At 47.4% G+C, this 23,834-nt stretch overlaps 1 protein-coding gene across 6 annotated transcripts in view; it reads left to right on the forward strand.

Annotated features, from left to right (window-relative positions):
• Nucleotides 1–23,834, forward strand: part of LOC119973234 (uncharacterized protein C3orf20-like) — a 260,613-nt gene that overhangs the window by 188,679 nt on the left and 48,100 nt on the right. For 5 of the 6 annotated variants that reach the window (XM_038810916.1, XM_038810917.1, XM_038810919.1 and 2 more), the window contains 2 exons: nt 9,867–10,173; nt 12,217–12,333. In XM_038810916.1, the coding sequence (XP_038666844.1) occupies nt 9,867–10,173; nt 12,217–12,333 (424 nt within the window). Of the gene's footprint in view, nt 1–9,866; nt 10,174–12,216; nt 12,334–12,756; nt 12,984–23,834 lie in introns of those variants that run through there. The other variant, XM_038810921.1, reaches the window with a different exon arrangement.

Here is a 23,834-nt window from a genome sequence, read left to right on the forward strand (position 1 = left end):
CATACACGTCTGTGCCCGAAACCCGGGCAGTGTGCATTACGCCTTCACCCTGGCACACGCAACGATTCCTGACATGTTTCAGACGCATCCCCGGCTGAGGGATTGGCTCCTGGGTGACAGGGGCTATCTGCTGCATTCATGGCTGCGACCAGGGGTGTGTTCGAATGGTGCTTCGGCCTCCTGAAGATGCGGTTCAGGTGCCTGGACCGCTCTGGAGGGGCCCTCCACTAGGATGCTGAGAGTGTCACCCGCATCGTGGTGGCCTGCTGCATCCTCCACAACATCGCACAGCAGAAGAGTGATGTGTTTGAGAAGGAGGATGAACAGCAAGCCTCGTCCAACAAGGAGGATGCCGGGGAGGGCGAGGGTGGTCAGGACATGGAGCCCAGGCAGGCACGGGAGGCCGCATGACGTGTGCATCAGGGCCGACATGCACGGGACGCGCTGACCACGTCCAGGTTCATTGCCTAGGATGGGGGGCGGGGGGATTGACCAGCAGCACGGACACCGCATCCCAACCCCACACCCCCTCATTTCCCATCCAGGCCACCACCCCTCCTGCAACACCCTCTGTGATACATACCTGCCACACCACGGGTTGGGGTTCCTGGGTTGGCAGTGACACTGGGTCTGGTCCATGGGATGGAGGATGATGTCAACCCACTCTGTGATGAGCTCTGCTGCTCCGCATCATTTGACACTGTCTTGAGTCCTGACACGGTAGCACTTCCCACCGTCCACCTGGGTGATCCCTCAAAGCGAGCTGCCCATTCCATCACACGGTCCCATTGAATCCCTGGAGTGGCAGTGGTGGCCGGGAGGGGGAGGAGGGTGGGGAGCATGGGTGACCGACAGGGTCCGCATCATGCACTGGTTCCATAGATATCAGGATTCTTTCCACTGGGGAGACACTAGCATCATGTTGCAGAGATGTCTCATATTTCTAAGTTATAGATATCTGGAAAAGGGGTATTTCGGTAAATCTTGTGACACAGTTGCTCAAAAGATAACAAGGAAGTACCCCAAGACATTTCCCCTCACTTAATAGGTCCACTAATCTTCCAAATATCGAAACCATGGTCTATAACACCTGGTGGGAAATCTGGGTTACCCTGAATGGGAGAGAGCGTGGAAGTCAAATTAAATCTACCTTCTACTCACAGACTGTCCTCCATGCTCTCAGAAACTTGATGATAATTGGATTCTCACACTTCTTCGGCACAGTCCTAAAATCCTGAAGAAACAATAGTGCTTGGAAAGAGTATTCAGACTGGCGCGTTTCAATATCAAGCCAAATAGAGGTGTGGTCCGCTCCTACCCATTCTCACATAAACTTGAAGTGCTAATTGATAAATCGTAATATTCGGCACCCCCAGACCCCTCTTTGAGCTAGGAAGCTGCAAATTGCACGATTTTAAGCGAGATCTCTTTTTGTTCCATATAAAGGAGCTAAGGAACCCATGAATTAATTTCCCTTAAGACCTTATAGAAAGCAAAATTGGTAGAAACTGTAAAGTATATAACAACCTCGGCAACACATTCAACTTAATCAATTCTATCGTGCTCAGCCACGATATCGGTAAGGAGAACCAACAATGCGGGTGCCACTTTAACAACGCAAGTAAGGGGGGAGGGGGGAGGAGTTTGCCTTATATAGCCTCCGAAATAAAGGGGTAATGGAAATACCCAAAAAACAGCACTTTAGGCTGGGGGCAAGGGAATTGCCGATTCGGGAGAAACAGAGAGCCAGGGAAGTGGGATGGGAGCTTTTGGAGATGGGAGGAGAAGGGAGTCAGGGCGTTAAAGGATTTGGTTCGAGGGGGCCGGTTTGCAGGATTGAAGGGGCTGGGGGCGAAGTATGGGTTGGGGCAGGGAGAAATGTTTAGGTATGTGCAGGTCCAAGATTTCGCTAAGAAAGAGATACAGAGCTTTCCGGTGGCGCCAGTCCCCACACTATTGGAGGAGGTGCTGACGGCAGGGGGAATGGAGAAGGGGGTACTGCCCGCGATTTATCGGGTGATTCTGGGAGAAGAGAAAGCACCTGAAAGGAGATGAAGCAAAGTGGGAGGAAGAGTTGGGAGAGAGCATGGAGGAGGGGCTGTGATGTGAGGTGCTCTGGAGGGTAAATGCCTCAACTTTGTGCGCGAGGTTGGGGCTGATACAGCTGAAGGTGGTGTATAGGGCGCAGGTCACAAATGCGAGGATGAGCCGACTCTTTGAGGGGGTGGAGGATGTTTGTGAACGTGGTGGGGGGGGGTGCACAAACCATGTTCATATGTTTTGGTCCTGTGCAAAGCTGGAGGGGTATTGGAGGGAAGTGTATTGGATTGGATTTGTTTATTGTCACATGTACCGAGGTACAGTGAAAAGTAGTTTTCTGCGAGCAGCTTGACAGATCATTAAGTACATGGGAAGAAAAGAAAATACATAATAGGGCAACACAAGGTATACAATGTAACTACATAAGCACCGGCATCAGATGAAGCATACAGGGATGTAGTGTTAATAAGGTCAGACCATAAGAGGGACATTTAGGAGTCTGGTAACAGCGGGGAAGAAGCTGTTTTTGAGTCTGTTCGTGCGTGTTCTCAGACTTCTGAATGTACAGGGTAATTTCGAAGGTGGTACATGTGAGATTTGAGCCGGGTCCTCTGGAGGCCATAATCGGGGTATCGGATCAGCTGGGGTTGGAAGTGGGTGCAGAGGCAGAAGTTTTAGCCTTCACCTAGCTGACCGCCCAATGGCGGATCCTGTTGGGGTGGAGGTCAGTTGCTCCACCCTGGCCCTGGCATGGCGGGGGGATCTGTTGGAGTTGAAGTTTGAGTTGAGGGGAAGGATGGAAGGGTTCTGCAATTCATGGGCTTTGTTTATTACGCACTTACAAGAACTAAATAACATTGAACATGGGGGGGGGGAGTGGCATGACTGTGTATGTTGTTGGTGACTATGTATGGATGGATGGTGGATTCCTGAATCCTTTTCTTTGATGTTTGTATTTAAAATTTTGAGGGTTGTTTGGGGGTTGGTAGGAGGGACAAATTGTTGGCCTGGGGATTGACATTGTATTTGTTACCGTTGATTGTTTGTTGGTGGTTGGAAATTTGGATGAAAATGTGAAAAAGGAGGAGAATAAATACATTTAAAAAAAAAAGAAATACCCAAAAAAGTAAAAGCCCAAAGAGGGACCATCTGAAGGAGAAGGGGGCGGGGGGGGGGGGGGGGGGGGGGGGGGGGGGGCTCCCCTTAAGCTTGCCCAGAGGCACAGCCTTGGATTATAGCCGAGAAGGAACCAAACTACCCACAATATCAATAATAACAGGAACAGAGATCCCCAGCTTAGACACGACAGCAACACATCATCCATGCATAAGATGATTGTATGTTGCTTCTCACCACCAGACAATCCAAACGCTGAATTGCCTCTGCTCCAGGCTCAATAATTATTGCAAACAATAAAGGGGATGACGTGCATCCCTATCTAGTCCCTCACTGAAGACGAAAATGATCCAATCTATAACTGTTGGTAAGAACTGTCACCACTTAACAAACTCCCTTCCCATCCCAAAGTTCTGTAGAGTGTAGAATAAATAATTCCACTCCACCTGGTCAAAAGCTTTCTCTACATCTAATAAGATCACTCAGCTGTCTATCGCCTGCTTTTGGAAGATCTAAATAATATTTAATAATTTCCTTACATTGTTACAGGAATTTCAGACTTTTATGAACCCAGTCTGATCACCACGGATAATCAGGGGCAGGATTTATTCTAGACGTAACACCAGTATTTTAGACAACAACCTCAAGTCAACATTCAAGAATGAAATCAGCTTATAGGATGCACACTCCTTCGGGTTCTTGTCTGCCTTCAAAATGAAGGCGATATTCGCTCCTCAAAGCAACTGAGGCAGCAGACTTGCTTTGAATGAATAATTATTCAGACCAATCAGAGGATCTATTCGCAGGTCTTAAAATTCCGTATTAATTTCACTCCCCAAACCATCAGGCCCTGGAGTCCTACCAGACCTACCTTCAAGGCAAATATCCCCTTGGAAATAGGAGCACTTTGGATCCACCTTTGATCCTCAGAAATTGTTGGGAAGAATGAAGAGAGAAAAACACTCCTCGAGCAAAGTAAAATAAAGTGGCCAGAGTCTTAGATGACCATAGGTTGCTTTCCCTTTTGAGGGGGCAAGCTGACTGAACAAAGAACAATACAGCACAGGAACAGGCCATTCGGCCCTCCAAGCCTGTACCAGTCATGATACCAACCTTTGCCAAAACCCTCAGCACTTCCTTGTGCTGTGCCCCTCTATACCCATCCTATCCATGTGTTTGTCAAGATGCCTTTTGAACGCCATTAATGTATCTACTTTCATAACCTCCCCTGGCAACGTGTTCCAGGCACTCACCACTCTATGCGTGAAAGGCTTACCTTGCACATCTCCTCTAAACTTTGCACCACGGACCTTAAACCTATGCCCCCTGGTGACTGACCCCTCCACCATGGGAAAGAGTGCCTGCCCATCCACTCTATCCATGCCCCTCATAATCTTGTAGATCTCTAGCAGGTCACTCCTCAACCTCCGTATTTCTAATGAAAACAGTCCGAGTCTATTCAGCCTCTCCACATAGCTACTGCAGACCAGGCAACATGCTGGTCCTCTGCACCCTCTCCAAAGCTTCCACATCCTTCTGGTAGTGTGGCAACCAGAATTGTGTACAATATTCCAAGTGCATTTTTACCAAGGTTCAATACAACTGTTGCATGACTTGCCAGTTTTTATACTCAATGCCCCGTCCAATGAAGGCAAGCATTCTGTATGCTTTCTTGACTACCTTGTCCACTTACGTTGCCACCTTCAAAGATCTGTGGATCTGTACGCCCAGATTTCTCTGACTTTCTATATTCCTAAGAATTTTACCATTTACGGTATATTTCCCCTCTATGTTATACCTACCAAAATGCATTAGCTCACATTTGTCCGGATTAAACTGGTGGTGATTTAACCTGAGGATCAGCACAGCTCAAGCGAGGGGCAAGGTTGAGAAGGCGGTAACCTTCATGAATAACCTCAGCCTGTGTGGGAATTGAACCCACGCTGTTGGCCTTGACTGCGTCATAAGCCAGCCATCTAGAGCAAGGCCTCATTATTTCTAGTTGCCTCCAATACTCTTTGGCAATCCTTGAAGTCATGAAAACAGATAATTACAGGCCGGGGTCGTGGATTGTCCCTCGGCCTCAAAGACAGTATACAATGTTCCCTTTAACGTACCCACCTTTTGTTTCTAAATTAATAAGATGTGTTTGCGAGCTCTCAAAGGATTTAACTGGGAACTTACCCTCAGCTGCTTCTGGCAAACCGACAATCCAGACATTCTTCCTCTGGCCTTGGTTTTCCAGGTCGGCAAGGAATTCTGACTGACAACGCAGCTGCTTTTCCAAGGATTGTAAGTGGGCCTCTACTGAGGAAGTTGCATTTTCAATAGTACTCATTTTCTCCTCCTTTCCATCAAGCCTTTTACCCATATTCTGTAGCTCTATAGTGTGAGCCCTGATATTTTGTGCTAACAGACCTGGTTGCTTGTCAATGATCTTGATAATATTAGCAGCCATCAGTTATAATGCCTTTGAGGGTGCCAGATCGAGAGCCTGTTCGCTCACTAAGTCACCACGTTGAACAGGCGGTTCCAAACCAGTCACTTCTGACTGCTCTTTTTTGCCAAGGATTTTCTTAATATTTCTTGACATTTTGTCACAAACGTTTAGCCGGCAATCTTCCAGGGACATAATATGGAGTTCTCACTCCCTGATTATTAAAAAATAAATAAATAGAATAATCAATTTTTTTTTTCCAATGAAGGGGCAATTTAGCATGCCCAATCCACCTAGCCTGCACATCTTTTTGGGTTGTGGGGGTGAGACCCACGCAGACACTGGGAGAATGTGCAAACTCCACGCGGATAGTGACCCGGGACTGGGATCGATCCCGGGTCCTCAGCGCCGAGAGGCAGCAGTGCTAACCACCATGCCGCCAGTATTCCCGGATTAGTTAAGCATGAGCTGTGTGAGCATGAAAAATGAAAGGATTCTCAGCTGAATTAAGCCTGAGCTCACGGAAACATAGCTATTCCGGCACTTGCAAGAGTGACCCCCTCCCCCATTTGAAATGTAATTGCGAGGTGTGGGTGTAGATAGTGCGGCTGGCATTCATTGTAAATCCCATGGGCGCGATTCTCCGCAAATGCGGCGAATCGTAAAGGCCTCCGCGCCCTCTCCCGGGACCCGATTCTCCCCCCTGGGCGGGGCTAGCAGCGGGGCCCTGTGAAGCACGGCATCGCGGCTTTAGCGACCGTCGCTAAGTCCGCGCGCCAAGCGTCACGCCGGCTGACGCGCACAATGACGTCAGCCGCGCATGCGCGGGTTGGACGGCTCCAACCAGCGCATGCGCGGGGCCGTCATCTCCCTCGGCCGCCCCGTGGACTGATCCTGCGGGGCGGCGGAGGGACGCACTTTTTCTCCCTCCGCCGCCCCGCAGGATCAGTCCGCGGGGCGGCCGAGGGAGAAAAAGTGCGTCCGTTACGGACGCACTGCCCACAATTGGTGCCAACCGATCGCGGGCCCATGCCCCCCTTGGCACGGCCGTGCCAATCGGGGCCCTGGAAGCGCAGAACGGGCATGTTGCGGCCGTTTTTACGACGGCAGCAAGCAGGTGTGTTTGCTGCCGTAAAAACGGCCGTAAAGGCCTGGGAACGCGGCCCATCGGCCTGGGGAGAATCGCTGTTCGCCGGGGGGGGGGGAGAGAATAGCGGGATGGCGTGAAAAATGTCGGGGACGCCCTCCCGCTATTCTCCGACCCGTCCTGGGCAGCGGAGAATCGCGCCCGATATCTTTTATGTGATCCTTCTCATCGTGAACCTCAATCCTGCCAACTTTCAGATGACTGCTTTGTAGCCCTCACTATCATGGTGAAGTAGCGATGAGGAGGAGGTTGTTGATGGGGGGGGAAACAATATCGTCAGAATTGAACATTTGACTCCTGAACTGTTAAATTTGTAAGATTACAAAGCAGAAGTTTGGAACACGAGAAGGTGCTTTGAGCCATCAAGGCTGTTTGTGCTCCAGGTTGTGCACCTCCAATTTTATTCTGGCACCAGTTGAATCTCTTGAGGAATATTTTCCACACTGGGAGAGGTAGTGAGGGGTTAAGTCCTGGGCTTTCTGATGGAGGTAAAGGAGCAAACAAGTTGGTAAGTGCAGGTGGATGCTGGGTCGATTTGAAGTTGGATTAGCCAAGAGACTGCGCGCTAACTGTCAGGGACGTTCAGAGACTGTAATCAAGCTCATTGTCAGTCGCTCGGCATCTGCTGAGTTTTATGTGTTCTCAAGTGACTCTGCTGACCAATCTTTGGATAGAGGGGGCAGGGGATGCCCTGAGGGGATGGGTAAAGTTCTCTGGAGCTAAGGGCCTCTTCTCTCTCCTTCCACTTTTGTCATTTCTCCGCAGCAGAGTTCACACAGTGATGCACAATCAATGGACACGAAACGTAGATAAAGTCCGAACGATAGGCTTTAATACACAAGAAGTGTACCCGGCAGCCGACGTACAGAAGAATGACAGACTGCCGGGGACAACGGGTTCTTATACCCCACCTCATAGGCGGAGCTACCTACCTCTCAGCCAATCGGCTGAGAGGCACATGACATACCTGGGCCAATGGGCAGCGAGTCCTCTGCACCAATGGCAGCTCACACTTCCAGGTACCGTATACCCCTAGTCATACTACCACACACAGTCACATTGCGACTGTATTGTAGCTTGTTGGGTGCATGACATACTGCTGCCTAGTAAGCAGCACTGATGTTAATTTGTCCCCTTCTCAATGGGCCTTCAGAGTCCTTAAACCATTTGCCCTGTCCCCCTTGGGATCCATCCTTAAATTGTGCAAAGAGGATCTGCCTCAAAAGCTGATTATGTGACATTTCCATACAGTGTCCAGAGTTTTCAGTGAGGATGCTGGCATTTTTTGAGTTTGAATGTCCTGCAGAGACTCTGCTGGTGGAAGTTCCCCAGTGACTGAACGTGGGTCAGTTTCTCATGTCTCAAATGTCTCAATCCTACAGACTGGAATAGATTGTTAGAGTAAGAAAGCCTGGAGGAGAAGGGATTCCTTTTCAATGCAGGAATTCAAAAGTCAAATGGTAACACAGAATAGGAATAAGGTGTTGATCACGTAAGATGGAGACTTGTTCAAGTCTCCAGGCCCAGTAGGAGACACAGACTGGATAAATATGATGTTAAGACTGGTTTGACAGGTAAACTAAAGTTTGGGATTATGGATTCATGGAACACGAAAACAACATTCCGTCGTCATCATTTACAATATCCTTGCTTAGCACATTGAGTTGCTTCCGTAGGACAAATAGCTCACTAACCATCAATTGCAAAGATGCCCCCTTTAAGTGCACCAAATATATCAGGCATTTCTTTTTAAAAATGTTTAAGTACCCAATTTTTTTTCCCCCCAATTAAGAAGCAATTTAGTGTGGCTAATTCATCTACCCTGCACATCTTTGGGTTGTGGGGGTGAGACCCACACAAACATGGGGAGACTGTCCACTCGGACAGTGACCTGGGGCCGTGAAGCAGCAGTGCTAACCACTGTGCCACCATGCCGCCCCCATATATCAGGCCTATCTTAAATGTAACCCTCTACTTACCCATTTAAACTTGATGGATTCTTCCATCACTTTGATCGATGAGTGTTCAGCAAAAAAAGATGGTTTACAGTTTAAATTAATGTCATGTGTGATGTTAGAGCAAGTCTCGATTTGCATAACCAATTGAAAAGACTGCACATGAAGTCAGAGTTGGAGGGATGGATGGAGTAATTGGCTTTGTGTAGCACTCACTAGTCCAGAGGGTGCACTGAGAGGACGGATCTGTCACCCAGCCCTTCAATAGTTCCATGCACAGCTGACCCTTCTGACACATCACTATGTATTGCTGCCTTGTCACCATGCATTTCTGCCCACCTTGATGCACAATCAATTGCACAGAGATGAGAGTTGAATACAACTGAGGCTTTATTACTCTAAGATGTGTGGCCTCCCACAGCAGCTGGCAAAATGGCTGCTGTATGGAGGACACACATATTTATACCCCACCTACTGGGCGGAGCCAGCAGGCAGGCACTACCACCGTACCTGTAGTACAGGGTCTTACCATACATATCCTAATATGTACAACAGTGGTGATTACCTCCATGCATTGCTGCCCACCTCCATGCATTGCTGTCCCACCTGATAACACCCATGCATTGTTGCCCCATCTGGCACAGTTCCATGCATTGCTGCCACATTATGCGACGGCTCCATGCATTCTACTCCATCTCACACAGTTCCACACATTGCTGCCCCTGTGACACAGATCCATGCATTGCTGTTCCCTTCGACATAGTTCCATGCATTGCTCCCCCCGACAGCTTCTTGCATTGCTGACCCCATCCCATAGCTCCATCTATAATGGCCTCCTCTGACACAGCTCCATGCATCAGTAACTGCCTGCTGCAGTGGAATTACTTTAAAGACTCACAGTTTAGGCTCACACAGATAGAATAGCCATTTGTCTAGGGTGCAGAGGAGTGAGGGGGGAGATGATCAATGACAGAGGGGCACAGTCAAAAGGGGGAAATATATACAAATGGAAGATGTAGATATATGTAATGTGGGTGCTTGGATATGTATATAAAACGTAGATATCTATATTCACTGTGGTTTTATGTGTGTGCGTATACATATGGAAAGGTGGATGATGTTATTTCCCTTGACTTGTTCTCTTGTTCTGGTCATTGCTTCATTCCTATAGGTTCCGGTTTCCTAGAGTTCAGAAGGAGGACAAACCCTGGCTCCATATGCACACTCCCTGTCCAGTCGCACTGCGGAATGCAATGCTTGGTGAAGATTTGAAACCCTGTAGGTGCAGCACAAAAAAGATCCCCAGTATCACAGACCTGGAATTCGACACCTTCATCCAGAGGTCAAGATCGGACTTTCAGCACATCATCGTTGTTTGTGTAGTGATATCCCAGCAGCAGAAGCTCCCAGCCTATGAGGGGATGATCCAGGACTTTTATGAGCAGAATAACAGAAACCGAAACCAGCCATGTTTGGAGGTAGGGTCATCCATTGTCCTTCCCCCATCTCGGGCGAGGATTTATGGTTGTAGGATAAAGCCCAAGCTCCCACTGAAGCCGGCAGTTCTCTTTGCTAGTCTAACGCACTGCGCTTATTAACCCATTGCATAGTCTTTTGTGATCTCCCATTTGGTGAGAACAGGGCAATGGACAACTAAAAAACTATGAGGGAGATCTTTACAGCCCTTTTCTGCCTTTACTATGACTTATCGGGGAACTCCCAAAACTAGACCGCCACCTGAAGCAAGGGCATGGCTAATTTAAGCATTTAAAACAGGTCTCCCCCATTCCATTTTAGGATTCAACTGGACATGGGGTTGCCAAGCAGTATTAATTGGAGGTTTCCTCACGTGACTAGCCCCCATGCATTCCTACGGCATTTGGAAAGCAATAAAACCAAATTATCCAATTGAATGATGCTTCACTCTCAGCCAAACAGCATCTTTTACCTCCCATTTAAAATATTGTTTATAACTGGTAAAGAGAGATGTTGTTCAGTGTGCGCCAAGCCACCACTCCCAGGTGTCCAATTCTCACAGAGAAAAGGAAGTGACACTGGCCTAGGGTTGCCACCCTTCCAATTTATTATGTGATAATAAACATTGTGTTGGCCTCTAGTGAATATGGTTAGGATTTACTGCCTCTTTTGTCTCAGCCTCATGGGTAAAGCATGTTAAAATAGCGAAGGAAAGACAATTTCTTCAAACAGAAACCTTTCACTTAATTGTTCTGTAAGAAGTTGTTCCCTCAGCATTCCAAATCCCTTTGTTCTCTTAAACACCGAAAAGGATTGAAGCATTCACAATGTTGGGGCTGGTTTAGCACAGGGCTGAATAGCTGGCTTTTAAAGCAGACCAAGGCAGGCCAACACGGTTCAATTCCTGTACCAGCCTCCCCAAACAGGCCTCGGAATGTGGCGACTAGGGGCTTTTCACAGTAACTTCATTTGAAGCCTACTTGTGACAATAAGCGATTTTCATTTCATTCATTCATTTCATAGTTCAACAGATTAATCACATCAGTAAGCCAATTCCTGTTGGTAAATCAGTGCAGTTCCAATCAATTGATTGTTCCCCTAATTGTTTAAATGTGAGTTATCAATCAGATTGTGATTGGCTGAAGGGGTCTGGAAGGAGAATGGGCTGCAAGGATGAGGGGAAAGGTGAGAGGTCTTGTCAAGGTGAGAGGTCACAGGTGAGGGGTCAGGGAGAAGGGTGAGGAGTCAGGGGGAGGCATTGGGATGGGTGAAGGGTTATGGAAGGGTCAGGGAGAAGGATGAGAGGTCGGACATACGGCTCAGGGAAGGGTCAGGGGTCAGGGACTAGAGTGAGAGGTCGGGCATAAGGGTGGGGGGCAGGGGAAGGGTGTGGGGATGGGGAGAACGGTGAGATGTCAGGCGTAAGGACAAGGGGTCAGGGGCAGGGTGCCAGGGAAGTGAGCCTCTTTAAGGGAAGGAAAATCCTCATCATTCTCCCTCTTCACATATTCAAGAAGCTACAGGCCAGTGAGTCTAACCTCAGTGGTGGGGAAACTGTTGGAAGCAATTCTGGGAGAAAGAATTAATCTGCATTTGAGAAGCAAGAATTAAACAAGAACAGTCAGCATGGTTACTAATGCAGTACCATGACCATAGTCCCTAGATTGGTCAAACACAGCTCGTGTATCTCCACTTCCCCTCCCTTCCCAGTTGCACAGGCAGGCTGTTTACTCACTATTACCCTAATCTCTGAACGTCCTTCCCTAAACCTCCCAACCTCTTCTCCATCTTTAAGAACTTCCTGAAACTCATCTCTTTAATCAAGCTGTGGATCACCCTCTCCAACCTCTTCTTCCTTAGCTTTGTGTCCATTTCCTTTAGCTAAAGGTCCCAGGGCTGTTTGTCAACATCTTATGTAAAAGCAAATTGCTGTTGATTATATTATCATCCCAGGATGTCCAGCTGTTTAACTCCTGCACTGTTGGAAGATGATGTATATTTACTGACAAACAGCGAGGCTAATGGTATTTCCTGTTTACAATTAGTCTCAAAGAGACTCATTCCGGCTACTAAAGTACGACATCAGCACAGCCAACGAATACACAGCTCAAAGCCCAGCGCTACTGGTGGAGCGACACAATGCAACTCCCGGCATGTTCCTGGTAAGAGAGAAAGTTTGGTGTGTGGCAACTGAAAGAATGAAACTATCAAATAATTGTACAAAAATTGAGCATTGTTGAATAGTGACATGATGTTGAAGATTTTCATCTTGCACTTATCAGGACGGATTTGTCAGAATACCAAATCTCAAATGGAAAAACAATTTATAGTGCCGAAGAAAGGAAGGGTTGATTGGTTAATTTATTAATTGACTAATCAAAGCCCAGCTGCCAGCCAATCAGTACCCATTTTCTTATGCAGTATAAATTATTGTTACTGTTGAGATTTGGTATTCTTTCATCTGCCCTGATGAGTGCAAGAGGAAAAGCTTTGACAGGATGTCTGTTTTTTCAGCAATAATGAATTCATCAGAAAATCTCTACTTATTCTGAACCAGTTACTAAAAATGCAAATATTCCACGAAGGTTTCTCAGCACTTTATGACTGCACTGTGAATGGAGGCGAACTGGTCTGCAGTCACCAACTCTGGATGTATTCTACAAGGGTTCATCAGATGACCACCATTTACCACACCCCTCACGCTTCCACAATTGGTTGACTGACATATCAATCATTGTAGGCCAATTAGATAATTCTTTGTTCCCAAACTCCTACATTGTAATGAACAAAGAAGATTAAAACAAAAACATTTTTTAAGTCTCCCCTGTGATTTTTCTCTTGGTGTTGCTTGATTGGGAATTAATCTTTAATTCCTGGAGAGTCTGAAACAACTCTGGAGGGTTGGAAACTACCGCATTGTCTTTAGTTAATGTCAGCACCTTGGATGTTTGTACTCATTCACTGATTGGACCATGACTCTTGCTGTTGGACAGTCATATGGGTGACACAGCAACAGGAGGAGGTTATTTAACTCCTTGAACCTGTTCCGTTGGTAAGTGAGATCATGGCTGATCTGTCACCTAACTCCACCTATACTCCAGAGCCCTTAATACCTTTGGTTAACAAAAAATATATCAATCTCAGATTTAAAGTTAACAACTGACCCTTCTTCAATTATCATTTGTGGAGATGTGTTCCACACCTCTCCGACTCTGTAGAAATGTTTGTGAATCTTCGGATCCCGGCTCTGGGTCACTGTCCGTGAAGAGTTGCACATTCTCCCCGTGTCTGCGTGGGTTTCACCCCCACAACCCAAAAGATGTGCAGTATAGGTGGATTGGCCACACTAAATTGCCCCTTAATTGGAAAAAAATAATTGGGTACTCTAAATTTATTTTTAAAAAAATAAATGTTTGTGAATTTAAGTTAGGAATGGTCTGGCTCTAATCTTTAGACTTTGTCCCCTAGTACCACACTCCCTAACCGGGGCGGGGATGGGGGGGGGGGGGGGGGGGTGATATAGTTCCTCCCAATTTACCCTCTCTTTTTCCTTTAATATATCCCTTGATAATTTGGTAAATAAAGGCTGCACTTCCTCCAATTCCAATATATCCTTCCAAAGGTTGTATTTCCCAGAACTGCTCTCTCTGCTCCATGTGTGATTTGTATCGTTGAAGAATGACCACTTTTATTCTAGTTCTCTTGATATAAAAGCCAGTGTTCCATTAGCCTTTTGATTATTTTCTGAACTTGTTCTTGACATTTTAATAATCCTTGTACCTGGACTTCCCAAGTCTCTTTCGACCTCCACTGTTTCTAGTTTTCCACCATTGACACGAGTAACCCTGTTCTTTCCTTTTTAGAAACAGTGGATAATCTCGCATTTGCTGGTAGTGAACCCAATTTGCTAGTTTTGTCCCATTGATTGAATTGATAAATGTTGCTGTGTAATTTTACAGTCCCATCTTACAGTTTTGTCTATCTTTGTGTCATCAGCACATTTGATTATGTGTCTTTCTATCTCTTCATCTAAGTTATTACTAAAGATATTGGATCTCCAGCTCTCTTACAATCTGTTTGTGGTTCTGGAATTTATGTTTGAAAATTATATTTTTCACGGCCAATTATATTTATCTAGAAGCCTCCGCCATTGAATATACTGAGGGATAGTGAGGGAGCTGTTTTTTAATTGAGGGACTTTGAGGGAGTTGCTTTCAAATTGAGGATAGTGAGGTATCTGCTTTCTAATTTAGGATACAGTAAGAAGTCTTACAACACCAGGTTAAAGTCCAACAGGTTTGTTTCAAACACTACCTCTTCATTCACCTGAGGAAGGAGCAGTGCTCCGAAAGCTAGTGTTTGAAACAAAGCTGTTGGACTTTAATCTGGTGGTGTAAGACTTCTTACTGTGCTCACCCCAGTCCAACGCCGGCATCTCCACATCATAATTTAGGATAGTGAGGGAGATGCTATCTAACTGAGGATAGTGAAGGAACTGCTTTCTAACTGAGGATAGTGAGGGAGATGCTATCTAACTGAAGATAGTGACAAATAGTGGGTGGTCGGTAGCACAGTGGGTGGCACTGTTGCATCACAGCTCCAGGGTCCCAGGTTCGATTCCCAGCTTGAGTCACATAAGAATTAGGAGCAGGGGTAAGCCATCTGGCCCCTCGAGCCTGCTCCGCCATTCAATGAGATCATGGCTGATCTTTTGTGGACTCAGCTCCACTTTCCGGCCCGAACACCATAACCCTTAATCCCTTTATTCTTCAAAAAACTATCCATCTTTATCTTAAAAACATTTAATGAAGGAGCCCCAACTGCTTCACTGGGCAAGGAATTCCATAGATTCACAACCCTTTGGGTGAAGAAGTTCCTCCTAAGCTCAGTCCTAAATCTACTTCCCCTTATTTTGAGGCTATGCCCCCTAGTTCTGCTTTCACCCGCCAGTGGAAACATCCTGCCCACATCAATCCTATCTATTCCCTTCATAATTTTATATATTCTATAAGATCTCCCGCATCCTTCTAAATTCCAACGAGGACAGTCCCAGTCTACTCAACCTCTCCTCGTAATCCACTGTCTGTGCGAAGTCTGCACGTTCTCCCCCTGTCTGCGTGATTTCCTCCAGGTACTCCGGTTTCCTCCCACAAGTCCCGAAAGACGTGCTGTTAGGTGAATTGGACATTCTGAATTCTCCAAAGAGAAAATGCTGGAAAATCTCATCAGGCCTGGCAGCAACTATAGGGAGAGAAAAGAGCTAACGTTTCGAGTCCAGATGACCCTTTGTCAAAGCTCGAAACGTTAGCTCTTTTCTCTCCCTACAGATGCTGCCAGACCTGCTGAGATTTTCCAGCATTTTCGCTTTGGTTTCAGATTCCAGCATCCACAGTAATTTGCATTTATCATTCTGAATTCTCCCTCTGTGTACCCGAACATCCGCCGGAATGTGGCGACTCGGGGCTTTTCACAGTAACTTCATTGCAGTATTAATGTAAGCCTACTTGTGACAGTAAGGATTATTATTTTTTAAAAAGATTATTATTATAACTGAGGATAGTGAGGGTCCTGCGTTCTAATTGACGATAGAGAGGGAGATGCTTTCTAATTGTGGATAGTGAGGGAGATGCTATCTAATTGAAAGATAGTGAGGGACATACTTTGTAACTGAGGGGTAGTAAGGGTCGTGCTTTCTAATTGACGGATAGTGAGGAAGCTGCTTTCTGATTGAGGATAGTGAGAGAGCTGTTTTCAACTTGAGGGACAGTGAGGGAGCTTCTTTCTAACTGAGGGATTCTGAGGGTTCGGGATAGTGACTTTTAAATGCCCTGTGAAATGACCTAGCAAGCCACCCAGCTGTATTCAATGTAGTGAATGTAGAATGTAGCTGTGATGAATGTAGAAATCCTTGTACATTATATTCTATATTATGTTGCAGTAATGCTATTAAAAGTCTGGGTTAAGATAGATATTTGTTGTAGTGATACTATTGTTATGGGCCAGGGTTTAGAGAACCCCAAAGTGTATCATGGAGTTCACCTGACCCACAACGTTTAATAGATTGTGGTATGAGGAGCACACGGCCCACTCTACAGGAGTGGTACAGCAGAAATGGAAACATATTTTTCAAAGCAAAACAATGTTTATTTTATGAACTCAAGTTAACCTTTTTAATACATACATTGAACATCGTAGCAACCATTAATTCAAATACAACCCTCAAAGAATACAACACTAAGTAATCCATAAACTGTCCTTTTAACATTCAGAAGACTTAAAAATAACAACCTTTAAACAGAAGAACATCAGGTTAAAGTCACTACTGTGAGCAGTTATTAGTTTAAAATCATCAAAGGATTGATTTACGTTCTTTAGATTATAGAGGGAGACTCTAATAGACCTTCTGGCTGTGACTGCAGCTATCCAGGTCTGAAAACGAAACTAAAACACCCCCTGCAGCAAACAGCCTAAAATGAAAGTAAAAAGCTGACAGACAGCCCAGCTCCACCCACTCTCTGACATCATTACAGTAGTAAACACCCATTTCTTAAAGGTGCTCACACTACAGATATTTATATACACACCCATTTATGAACACCCATTTCTTAAAGGTACTCTCACATGACACTATTAACGAGCCACGGTTAAGGTATCCAGACTGTGTGCCTGCTAAAGTTGCAACTAAGGAGTCATAAAAGAGTAAGGTAATTATTGACTTTAACCACTTATTTGGTTACAGATAAAGGGCTTATGGAATCGCAGTTTAATTGCTGGAGATTCCCTGGAGCATAGATAATTTATGGGGGGAATGGTGTTTAATCCCAGCTAAGCTGGTTATGGAACGTAGTGGGATACAGATGATGTAATTAATGGGAGGAGCCAGGTCTGTTATGGGATTTTAAACTGAACAGCAGTTTTGCCAAATGCTGTAAGGTTGAGTAGAAGTGTACTGAATCTGCTCTTGAAAGTAACTATCTACAAAGGTCTGCACAGATAAGCAAATAAACATGTTTTGTTAACTTTATTTATAAGTGGCATTTGAACTGTATTGGGTTGCATAATTGGAGTTAGTAGAAGGTACAGATAGTAAGTTTAAGTATTTTCTTGTGTTTAAGAACTATTTAACTGAAAATTGTAACACTATTTCTTTGATTTTTAAAAACATGTAATTTATTCCAAATATATTCAAAAGTACAAAAACATGAATAGTAACATTATCAACACCCCCACAGTTTACAGTTTGTGCAGTTTTACCCCTTTTCACCCTGCCCCCTTCCACGATAAACAATTCCTCAAACATTGTCATGAACAGTCTCTACCGTGTCTCAAAGCCCTCCGTTGATCCCTTCAACTCGAACTTGGGGCAAAATCCTATGGCCACGCTGCACCGGTAAAGGAATTCGCTGCGGCACAATATGGCCATTGAAAGCCGGGAGACCCTGCTCCTGGGGTCTACTCGGCTCGTAACGCCTTGCGGAATTCAATGTTGTGAGGTGTATCCTGTCCACAATGACGGTCCAATTTGAAAATGGCGTCCGATCTCTCACTACAATGGGGAGATCCGGCGAGTGGAGCTCCGCATTGTAAAAAACGGGGCTATGTGCACCCTCAACCGTGCGTTCCCCGTTCAGGCCCCTTATACAAAGCCAGTCGCATTGAATAGTCATGTGTTTTTGGCACTGGCTAAACGCGTACACAAGGGACCTTGTTCCCTTTTGGGAAGATCGCACCCGTGATCTTTTCCAACCGAAGGAAGTCATACGGTCCCCCAACCAGGCTGGCACCCCCCAGTGGCATTGCCAATCGCAAATCCAACAATATCCTTCGCCGGGTAATCAGAGAGACGAAGGTCACAACATCGGCCCTCCTCCTCTCCATCAGCACCTGCATTTCCGATGCCCCAAAGTTTGCCACCATTAGGTCCTGCCCAACCTCTACACCCATAATCGTCGATAACATCCCAAATACCACCTCCCAGTATCTCTCCAACTTCTCAAAGCCCCACAACATGTGCCTGTGATTTGCTGGTCCTCGTCCACACTTCTCACACTCGTCATCCATCCCCTGAAAATCCCATACATCCTTGCTGAGTCATATGCACCCTGTGCACTAACTTCAGTTGAATCAAACTCATCCTCGTGCACAAGGAGGTTGAATTTACCCCACGCATCATCTCACTCCACACTCCCCATCCTATCTCCCCCCCAGCTCCTCCTCCCATTTATTCTTGATCCTCACCACCTGCGCTCCCCCTTGCTCCCAGCCAACCAGTGGATAACCAATCCTGTCCGCCCCCTCCACATCTGGGAGCAGCAACCGTTCCAACAGGGTATACTCCGGCAGCTTGGGAACCCCTCTTCATTCCTTCCATGCAAAGTCCCTCAGATGCTCTTCCAGACCATCCTAAGCGGCACGGTAGCACAAAGGGTAGCACAGTTGCTTCACAGTTCCAGGGACCCGTGTTTAATTCCCTGCTGGGTCACTGTCTGTGCGGAGTCTCTACGTTCTCCCCGTGTCCGTGTGGGTTTCCTCCGGGTGCTCTGGTTTCCTCCTACAAGTTCTGAAAGACGTGCTGTTAGATAATTTGGACATTCTGAATTCTCCCTCTGCGTACTCGAACAGGCGCCGGAATGTGGTGACTAAGGGCTTTTCACAGTAACTTCATTGCAGTGTTAATGTAAGCCTACTTGTGAAAATAAAGATTATTATTATTATAATCAAGTGTCTCCTCAACTGTTTCCACACCCTAATCATGGACTGCACCACCGTGTTCCTCAATGGTGCCAGCGGAAGCAAAGCAGTCACCTTGGCCTTCAGGCTGGACCCTCTGTAGGACTCCTCCTCCATCCTAACCCTTCTCCTTCCCACCACTGTCTCACCTTCTCCGCATTTGCTATCCAGTAGTAATGTAGCAGGTTTGGTAGCGCCAACCCCCCTTTCTGCCTCTGTAACAGGGCCCTCTTTACCCTTGATACCTTCCCCACCCATATAAACTCCCAAGATCGCTGTGTCCAATTTCTGGAAAACGGCCTTCGGGGTAAAGAATACAAACAGGAACCTTGGCAACACGTTCATCTTAACCACCTGTACCCACCCCGCCAATGTCAGCTGCAGCGTATCCCTCCTCCTAAAATCCCCCTAACCTCCTCCACCAATGTTGGCAGGTTCTACTTGTGCATCGGCAACCACTCCACCGTCACCTGGACCCCCAGGAACCTGTCCTTGGCTACTTTAAATGGCAACACCCCCAGATTGGTTCCCCGATCCGGTTCATTCACCGGAAACACCTCACTCTTTCCGGTATTCAACTTGTATCCCGAGAAGGCCCGAACCTCTCCAGTATCGCCATAATTCTCCACATACTCTCCAGCGGGTCCAACACGAACACCAACAGGTCATCTGCATACGGCGACACCTTGTGTTCCCTACACAATCCCCTGCCACTCTACTGACCCACTAAAGGCAATCGGCAGGGGTTCTATCGCCAGTGTGAACAGCAGCAGCGACAACGGACAACCCTGCCTCGTTCCCCTGTGCAACCCAAAACTCCGTGAACTCATCTCATTTGTCCATACACTCGCCACTGGTGCTACGTACAACAGACACACTCATGCCACAAACTTCAGGCCAAACAGGTACTGCTACTCTGCCCAGCCGAAAGCCTTCTCCACATCCTCAGATACCACTACTTCTTGTATCCTTCCCTTCGACGGGGTCACGTGTTTAGCAGTGAAATGTGCCTATATGACCCATACTCTAACAGATCCTTTCCCTTCTTTGGGTTTAGCATGACCGACGCCTGAGCCAATGGGCACGACTCACCAGAAAGATTTCCAAGTGTTGTAACGAGCGGGAATTGCCGTGAGCTTCTTGGTGCTTGGCCCTGCGAGGCCAGCAACGCTATTCAACGTTAATTGGTCCACTTAACGAGGCCTCACGGGCTTCTCGCTGCACATTAAGGCTCGCCAGCTGCTTAGCCGGCACCGCGCTCGCCAGCCCCGCTAACCAGGTCGAGCAGCACTTGCTCAGCCAACGCCAGCCAGCTCGCAACAATGGCGCCAAGGAGACCAGCCCCAAGATTCGGGGTGCTGACCTGGGCAGGCTCCTATACGCAGTGGAGGCCAGGATGGATGTCCTGTTTCCTTCTAGTATCCCGGAGGGTGAGACACAGGGCAGCCAGTGCTGCCTGGGACCAGGTGGCGGCAGCTGAGAGCACTGGGAGTGTGACCAGGAGGACTGGCCTCCAGTGCTGACAAAAGGTCAAAGACCTACACCGGGTAGCATGAGTGAGTAGACACCAATGCCCACCCCCCCCCAAGGGAGCATCCACCCCCAACTCCCATGCAACCCCCCAATCCTCCCTCTATCCCGTCCCCATTCAACCCCACCCCAATCCTCCTTTCACACCGCACTTTCCAGCACTGTGAACTACTCGAGTGGCGAACAGTGCCTCCTCTGTGTCTCCTTAGGAAAAGCTCTTCCATAATCATAGTAAGAAGTCTTACAACACCAGGTTAAAGTCCAACAGGTTTGTTTCAAACACGAGCTTTCGGAGCACTGCTCCTTCCTCAGGTGAGCTAGTGTTTGAAACAAACGTGTTGGACTTTAACCTGGTGTTGTAAGACTTCTTACTGTGCTCACCCCAGTCCAACGCCGGCATCTCCACTCCATAATCATTGGGACAGGGCTCAGACTGGTGGAGGAGCGGGCCCTGGAGGTGACCAGTGTGGCTGAGGACAGGGCGTCCACCACTGCGGAGGCTGGCGGATGCCGCAGAGGTGAGGAACCACCAGGCTCAACCTGGAGGACCTGTCAAACGTGAGTTGTTATTGCCATACTGGCTGTCCCATTCCTTCCACTGACCACATGTCTATTTTCCATTCGTTCCGCCAGCCAACGGTGCCGGCCCATCCCGGGCGGCCCCCTCTCCTGCCTCCCAGGAGAACACCTCGGAGGAGAGCTCTGAGGATGCAACCGTTATAGTCGTGCCACAGCTGTCATCCCCACCCTCCACCAGCGCAGATACACAAACATTGGTGGGACATGTTCGTGAACAGGCTTCTGGGGCACAATCTGGTGAGCACCACACTACTGCATCATGTACATCATGTGGAGGTATGAACATCCAGCTGAGACAGCACTCGGAGGTCTGCTGGATCCCAGGACCCAGCTGGGTCCCAGCCTGATGCTGAGTCTGTGGTACAGGGTTACCCAGAGCTGATGGAGATGATAGGGAGAAGCCGGGGAATTCAGAGGGAGATGTCAGCGTCACTCCAGCAGATCCATAGCCGTTTGGAGGAGTCCCAGAAGCTACGGGCTCAGGAGATGGCATCGGCAATGAGTGGGACCGAGGCCAACACTCCAGGGGTGGCGACCGCAGTGGAGAGCCTGGTGCACGACGTTGGCGCGATTAGTGAACGGATCCAAGGCGTCAAGCAGTTGGTGACGACCATGGCTGAGGGTCTCGACAGAATGTCCGCCTTGCTGGAGGATGTCACCCAGTACCAGGCTCACCTTGATGAGTCTGTGCGGGACATGTCCCACCCTCAGATGGGCATTGCCGAGGCGCTGCGCAGTTTGTCCCAGTTGCAGGTGGACATTGCCGAGACGCTGCAGAGCATGTCCCAGTCACTGAGGAGCAACGCCGAGCGCATTGACACAAGGGTGCAGAATTTGGGGAACCGCCAGATGAAGGGGCAGCCGGAGCTTGAATCAGCTGCCCCTCCATCCCAGGGTGAATCTCAGGGCCTTATGGGCACCGAGAGGGAGATGGGGGGGGGGGCTGAGTCCCATGGAGTGGCAATGGTGACCACAAGCTCCCCAGAGTTCCACCCCTCTGATGAGTTGCAGCTCTGTCCACCATTGTTTTTTGATTTCTCTAGTTCTTGTTTGTACCTCCACCTTGGCTTACTGGCGAGCTCTCCTCTTTGCCTTGATGGTTATGTTGTTTTGCCAGATGAAGAAAGCTTTCCTCTACTTGTTGATGAGGTCTTTGAAGGTGTGGTCGTTCTCGCTGATGCAACATATAACAGTGACAGTCAGATTACCAGTACGGGCTCTCATACCAGCCAAAGTATTACAATCCGGACCAGACCGCAACAGTTGCTGGGATACCAGACAGAAATCCCAAAATTTTACTCAATTTGTAAGAGTGTGAGATAAGGATACTTCGCTCCAGGAGTGACTCCATGTACAAATAGTGATATGTCATATTAAAACAAACTTTATTACTAACATTAAGATCATACCAGGAATAGTTTACAATTACCAGTTAAACAATAATTTTTTTTAACTTAGAGTATTTTGTGAGGGCCACGAAGGATCCAGCACGAGTTTTCACGATACAAAGAAATAACATTTATTTACAAATTAACATATATATATGTATATATATATATATATATACCACAGCAGCAACAACTTCTCTTGCTGCCAAACTCCTCTCTCTCTGGTTCCAAATTGGCCAGCTCTATTTATGCAGGGAGTCTGCTAATGATTTCTCCGTCCCCCTCATTGTGGAAGCTCATACTCCCACGGGATTGTGGGATTGTCATTAGTCCCCAGCCAATGGTAAGCAGGCAGGTTATAACAAGTACCCAATTATACTTTTTTCCAATTTAGCGTGGCCAACCCAACTAGCCTGCACATCTTTGGGTTGTGGGGATGAGAGCCACGCAAACACGGGGAGAATGTGCAAACTTAAGACGGACAGTGAACCAAGGCAAGGATCGAACCCAGGTCCTCAGCGTCGTGAGACAGCAGTGCTAACCACTGTGCCGCCACTCCAGTTAAACAATACTTAACAATAAAATGAAACACTATCTCCTAATTGCTATCTTTTCATCTCCAATCAAGCAAACTCCTTCTCAGGTCAAAACCCACTTTTAAATACAATTAGCAGGCCCAGGAATACTTGTTGCACAGAGAGGATTTGGAGAAACTGCTTTGAGAGAGATAGATCCTTCAGGAATCAGCTTGCGGATTCTTGCCTGTGTGAAACTATTGTTTAACTTCCAGCGTCTGGCAAAAAGCTGCTGGTCTGTTCACATACCAACCTTTTTTAAAAAATAATTTTTATTAAGATTTTCACAAAATATAAACAACAAAACAATATTAACAGAATAACCATTGTAAGAACCCAAGAACACCACCCCCCCCCCCCCCCCCCCCCGGCCTGCCCTCAGCAACTACAAAAACAAAAAAAAGCAAACAACAGAAAGGAAAGAGATAATGCCCGCCACATCCCACAAACCCATGTACACACTTCTCCCTTCCCCCAAACCCAGTCCCACCCCCCCCGGGTTGCTGCTGCTGCCGGCCTATTTCCCTACCGTTCCGCCAGGAAGTCCAGGAAAGGCTGCCACCGCCAAAAGAACCCCTGTACTCATTCCCTCAGGGAAAATTTCACCCTCTCCTATTTGATGAATCCCGCCATATCATTGATCCAGGCCTCCACGCTTGGGGGCCTCGCATTCTTCCATTGAAGCAAGATGCTCCGCCGGGCTACTAGGGACGCAAAGGCCAGGACACCGGCCTCTATCGCCTCCTGCACTCCCGGCTGCACTGCAACCCCAAAAATTGCGAGTCCCCAGCCTTGCTTGACCCTGGATCCCACCACCCTCGACGCCGTCCTTGCTACACCCTTCCAAAACTCCCCCAGCGC

Source organism: Scyliorhinus canicula, chromosome 11 (assembly GCF_902713615.1).
Source record: "Scyliorhinus canicula chromosome 11, sScyCan1.1, whole genome shotgun sequence".
In the NCBI taxonomy this organism is placed as follows: domain Eukaryota; kingdom Metazoa; phylum Chordata; class Chondrichthyes; order Carcharhiniformes; family Scyliorhinidae; genus Scyliorhinus; species Scyliorhinus canicula.